Raw genomic sequence first — 6,198 nt, forward strand, 5'->3', positions numbered from 1 at the left:
ACAACTGCCCAGGACTGCAATGCTTCAAACATGGTGAGGTCTCCTGTACTGAAATATTGATTCACAGTCTCTGATGACCATTTATCAGGAATAATAGAGCAGTAACTACAGCTCTGTTTTCTTCTTAACTTGTAAACTGGGGATTTTAATCCCAATTTATCAACTCACAGGAGAGTGAATTCGATCCAACTAATTCTAAAGAGACTCTTTTGCTAGTTTTTAGGCAGCTATAAAGCCCCAGTTGCAGTGGTTTTCAAACTTTGCTGCGGACTAGAATTACCTTGGGAGCTTTAAAAAACCTATATGCCTAGGCCACACCTGCAGAGACTCTGATTTAAGTGGTGTGGGGTATGCCAGAACATTAGGATTTTTTTCTAAGCTCTCCAAGTGATTCTAATTTTGAGACCCACTAAACTGGTGTACTAGTTAGACAGCCATAATTCTAGACTTTTGTTTGGAATCTGGTTGGACTACAGATGTAACCTTGAGCAACGGCTTTCCCTTCTCTTGGTTCCATAGTCCTCATTTACCAGGAAGAGGAGAAACGCATATGCTGCTCTAAAATTGGATTATTCTAGGGCAGTTGACCTTCAGAGATTTAAGAATTAAAGACAATGAACTTCACCACCTTCTAGAAGCAAGAGAGGATCTCTTCCTCAAGACGAGGGAACTGTGGGCACTCATTTTCTGTTTGTTTTGTTTCTGATTTTACGCCCCATCTAAAGTGATCCCCCTACCTCATCCTCCTGAATAGCAGAGACTACAGGCCGACATCACTGTATCTGGAAACATTCTCTAATTTTTTTCTAGAGACAGGTTCTTGTTACATTGTCCAGGCTGGTCTCAAAGTCCTGGCCTCAAGTGATCCTCCTGCCTTGGGCTTCCCAAATCCTGGGATTACAGGTGTGAGCCACCATGCCCACCTTTTTTCTCAATTCTAATGGCTGTCATAGACTCCCTCCACGTAGGCATGCTTATCTCTCCCAGAGGAATGTGGGCACTGAGAGTATTTGTCCGGCTGGTTGTTTCAGCAGTCCTCCACTGACAAAAAGCACAGGCTCTAATATGAAACTGGCCAGGACTGTAGTGGGTTTCTCTGCTTTTCTCCACGATTCTAGAAGCTGCTTTGTTATCAACGTTGGAGTCACCTTGCGGATATCTAGACATTTTTCTTTGTACTTTGTGTGCAAGACTATACTTGTCTATGTCCTTTTGCGTTGGTGTCTTACAGAAGGCTAAGTGACTTGCTTACCAAGAATTTTCCCAGCCTAACCCAGGACACCCATACTGTCTCACGGTGTTGCCTTCATCCCAAATGAGACTCCTTGTCCCCTAGTCACTCTGGCCGTGCAGCAACTGACCCCAGACAGGCAGTGATGGACCTAGGACTCCAATTTCCTTTCTTCCTGCAAGGAAATTTAAGGACTGCAAATGATTAGATTTTCTCAAAGGTGTTGCTTGTATTTCAGGTAATTCATATTCGTTGGTGAAGTTTTATTTGCCATACAATGTACACAAAAGTCATCACAGAAATACACACTGTGAGGCATAAAAGATAAAAAGGGTTATGTGGAGAATATGATCCAGTGGGTATTTTTTTTTTAACTTTTAAGCGTGAAACTTCTTACCAAAGGGAAGGAGATAACTTTTCTAAGGAAGCTCTCTTGTGACTTTAATGCTTTGTGAATTTCTAGTTTAAAAAAATGCAGTTTTCCAAAGACCCACTATTGTGTGCATATTTCAATATAAATCACCCAGTTAAAATGTAAAACAATTTTTTTGGGAGAAATTTTGGAAAGTTTGAGTAACTTTTTAAGCCTTAAAACATCTTCATTCTTCCCCCTCGGATGTCAGACTGGACGCGATTGCTCTGATGTTTCCGTAAATGCGGCGGCTCGTGCAGTTTGAAAGTGGGAAAGACTGTTTTTCTTAAAGCAGGGAAGGCAACAAAGCCGTAAGAAGGATCATAGGGCACCACGTTAATGACAAATCACAGGAGGTGGCTCCATAAAGGTTGTGAAAACTAGTTTCTCATTGCAGGAATTGGGTTGGGCCACCCCTTCACCCCCCTTCTCAAACACAAATATTTTCATATAATAAAAGCCTGTTTCCCTATGGTTATAACCCAGCCTCCATTCCTCAGACACCACCATTTTCAAGGGGTTTACTGTGGGGACATCTCCAGCGTTTCCAGGCTTTTTCTTATTTTGGACCGTGCCTGGTAGAGGTAAGTACCTTTGGGGACCCACGCCGAATGAGGGGGACAAGAAACACCCACTAGGACCCAACCCGGGCAGCCAGCGGCTCGAGCATGCGCTGAGAGTTTGTGCAGCTGGCCCTGGCTGCTGCCGCTGCCTCGTCCGGACTTGGCGAGGACTTGGGAGGGACAGCGGCGCTGGGAGGTGGCTTAGCGGAGACTTTCCAGCAACTGCTGCCCAGCACTCTTTTTTTTTTTTTTCTTTTTTCCCAGGAGGCAGCGACGGCGGTGGCGGGGGGAGAGGAAGAGAGAGAAGCGTCTCTAGCTTGAGCCGATGCAGCCCCGCTGCTCTTCAGGAAGAGCGTCCCTACCCCGATGAGCCCCCGCTGTGCGTCCCCGACTGTCCCCCAGCGGGAGTGGAACGCGGAGCCCGGCGCCGACGGTGAGTGGCCGCGCGTCTCTCTTCTTTCCTGCCGGTGTCCCGCCAGCCCGCCGGCGGCTGCCCTCCGCGCAGTGTGCTAAACTACTTAGGGCTGGCTCCGGGCTCCCGGCTCCCGGCTCCCGGCTCCCGGCTCCGGCCGCCGGCGCTTCCCCGCGCACCCTGCCGGGGGCGCGCGCACGCGGTGGCTGCGCCGGGGACCGCGCTGGCTTTGTGCTCCGCGGGCGGCTGGGAGAGCGGGGTCGCGGCTGCGGCCGGGCCGGGGGAAGGGGGCTGTGACTGACTAACCCCGCGTCTGCACAGCTGCACCGGCCCTAATTCCCAGGCGCTCCTTCCCTGCCCCCCGTCCCCCGCCCCAGGCTAATCCATCATCCTGGGGCCGAAAACATCATTTCTCACGTTCTCCCACAGAAACCCTAGTCGCGGGGCAGAGTCCCAGGTCCGCGCTGCGCCCCCTCCAGTCTCTCGCGTTCACACCCGGGCTGCGGGACCCGGTAGGGAGGCTGAGGAGCTGGGGAGCCCAGGAACTGTCCTACGGAGAAAGACACTCCCACCCTCGCACTCCTTGGTGGCGCCTGTGACTTCTGGGGTGGTGGGGGGAGGGAGCTGTGCTTTTTAACCTTCAGGACATTTCCTAGCAGAGTTGTCCCGGAGGAGGGGAGTGGATTGAGGGAGGTTTTCCAGAGCATCTCATCAGAATGCAGAGGCACCCCCGCTGCGAGTCCCCCGAGAATGGGAGTGTACTGTGCGCTTTCATTCATCCCGAGAGTCAATCAATCTTTTCTTTCCCAGCAGGTGTTATCTGAAGCCGGTCTGGAACTTTTGGGAATTTAGTTACTATTATGGCTTCAACCAATGAGTTAGTTACTATTATGACTTTAACAAATGAGTTTTGATGAAGCGATGTCTCGAATGAACTAGTCCTCGGGACCCTAGACACCCGGCTAGGGGCAGGCGGAGGAGGGATGGTCGGGCGGTGGGGAGCGAGACGGTGAGAAGCCCCTGTGCTCTCTGCCTCCCGCAGATTGCAGCTGTTTTGTCCTGGAGGGTAGGATGTGGTGAAAGGATGGGGCTTCTCCCCTCTGGGGCTCACCATGGCAAGAGAAGATTCTGTCAAGTGTCTGCGCTGCCTGCTCTACGCCCTCAATCTACTTTTTTGGGTAAGTTAAACAGTTCTTTGCCCCAGCAGGTGGGAACGGCTGGCTTCTTCAGCCACCAGATAACGTACCAAAAGGCATGGCTAAGCATTAATTAATTACATGGGATAACACCCTCTATTTTTCAGAGAAGTAAAATTCCACCTTCTTAAAATGCCTTTGATCTAGCTCAAGTTCCATTTGTCATTAGAAAAAAGAAATCAGCTTCTGGATACTGGTGGTAGTAAAATTAGACTCGAAGTTAATCTAGGGATATAAATAAATGCACGTGCTTGTACTCATAGATAAGAAAATTATGACATAGTACTTAGGGAACTGGTTATTTGGAGGAATTTTAGATAACAGTGCAAGCCATAAATTGTTTCTTTACGTCACCCTAGTCTATCAAATCTAGTTGGGGCAAGTCTTTATATATATATATATATTCTATCAAAAAACTGAGTAGAGTTTTCTAGGGGCTTTCATATAGTCTAAAAGGTGATTTTCACGTAACCATTTCTAAATTGGCAAAGTTTAAGGAATTTTGTGTATGCTTTCTGGAAAATCCCATAACCATTTAAGGAAATAAAATATATAAAATTTAACAATAAATTTTACAATAAAATTTAACATAAAGATTCATGGAAATCTTTATGCCCTATGAGTTAGTGACTTTTTATGCTTTATATCCAGGCATAAATTTTCTTAAGTTGTTAAATAATTATATTATTATTTATAACACTTAGGAAAAATATAAGAGTTAAAACCATGAATGTTGCTCCATGAGGTTATCACGGTTAAGCGAATTTAAAAATATTGTTTGTTTTTTTAATAATCTATTTACATTTTTCTGTTAGAAACTTTAGTGTGCGATTTATTTGTCTGGCTGACTGGTTGGCCTTGACCAGCCTGGTTTTGTAGGGCTCTGGCATGTGGCCTCTGAAAATGAAGTTTGGTAGGACTACTCTTTATGGATGTCACCATTCAAAGGGACAAATTAAACTTCGATGAGTTATCTGAAAGATATTGAAAATGGCAACTTTTTTTTAATCAACATGAAAATTAAAGTCTGGAGCAGTTTCCATAAATTCACCTTTTGGAAATGGAAAATCACTAGTTGATCTTATTATAGTTTTTAATATTTAAAAGACACCTTTTAAAAATGGATCATTCGATTAGACCTACCTGCTTACCTATCAGGTGTCAATATTTTGAACACTTTCTTAAAAAATGTGTAATATAATTATCACTCTTACTAGCTTTTGCACTTTCTGTGTTATGCTTTTTGATTATAGAATCATCACATTCTTCTACCAAAAGGATCTTTAGATGGTCTGGTTGAATTTCCTCCCTTTGTAAGTGAGGAAATTAAGTGTAGGTTAAGTGACTCCCTGCCAAAGGTCAAATAGTCCCATGGTGGCCGTGCCAGGAACAGAACTCAGCTTCCTTGCCCCTAAATAGTGTCTTTAACTTCACCTTGCTGAATGTTGAACCTTGGAATTACTGAGACATTTTTGTGGTTCAGTAAGGTTATAAAGCTCTGGAAAATAAATAATTTGCGTTGTGCAGGGGTTAAAAAATATAAATAATTTAACAAAAGTATTACTCTTCTGAAAAATAACATTTACTTAAAAATGCCCATTTTTCTTAAATTCTTTTATGTGTTTCTGTGTCACCAGAGAACATAAAATGTTATTTCTTTGTTTTTATCCTGCACTTTAACTTTCAAACTTTCTAAGTGTGTGTGTGTGTTCTGATTTATTGATTTATTTGGATTACTTTCCTCTTTCTCCAGCCCTCCTCTTCTCCCCGTGCCACCTCTCCAACAAAGCAAGCCTGTAATTTTTTTTGTACAAAGATAGATTTACTCATACCCACTCTTTTATATGCCTGGACATTGATGATTTTCCTTGTTGATAAATTATTTTATCATCTGGGTTAGAGTCATAACAGTAGGATTTCTATGCCAAAAGAAATGTGATGTCAACAACCACACACACAAAACAGCTAACATACCTAGTTAGCGTACAAAATAACTATGATGTGGTTCTTACCATGTTTGCCAGGAACATTCAGTGTTTCAGTTTCCTGGGCTGTAAAATAGGAATAATAGTTCCTATTCTTTAGAGTTGTTTTGGGAGTGATTATACATAAAGCTCTTAGAACAGTGGCAGGTAGGAAGTGTTATCTGTGCAGTATTGGGCTTGCACTTACTATTGTGCTGCAACTACTGTAATAACGATCGGCTCTAGTGGACTACCAAGAGGTGGACTGCTATCGTTTTTGTTCTTTTACTAATAGTACTAATTGCTATCGTTAGGAGTAATACAGCTACTTCTGTTACCCTTACCGCAATTCCTCTGACTAGGCAATCTTGTCCTGGGACTCTGTCCCTTAGAAATAAAAGCACCGATATACCCTATTTC

General features: G+C 44.2%; 1 protein-coding gene across 1 annotated transcript in view; it reads left to right on the forward strand.

The window, feature by feature from the left end:
- The first annotated feature begins 2,055 nt into the window (after positions 1–2,055).
- TSPAN12 (tetraspanin 12) overlaps positions 2,056–6,198 on the forward strand; it is an 83,532-nt gene continuing 79,389 nt past the window's right edge. Inside the window, exons 1-3 of the mRNA XM_003789788.3 lie at positions 2,056–2,227; positions 2,471–2,639; positions 3,661–3,796. Of these exons, the coding sequence (XP_003789836.1) occupies positions 3,731–3,796 (66 nt within the window). The 5' untranslated portion in view covers positions 2,056–2,227; positions 2,471–2,639; positions 3,661–3,730. The remainder of the gene's footprint in view (positions 2,228–2,470; positions 2,640–3,660; positions 3,797–6,198) is intronic.

This window comes from Otolemur garnettii, unplaced genomic scaffold, assembly GCF_000181295.1.
Source record: "Otolemur garnettii isolate 467f Iridium unplaced genomic scaffold, OtoGar3 scaffold00037, whole genome shotgun sequence".
NCBI lineage: Eukaryota > Metazoa > Chordata > Mammalia > Primates > Galagidae > Otolemur > Otolemur garnettii.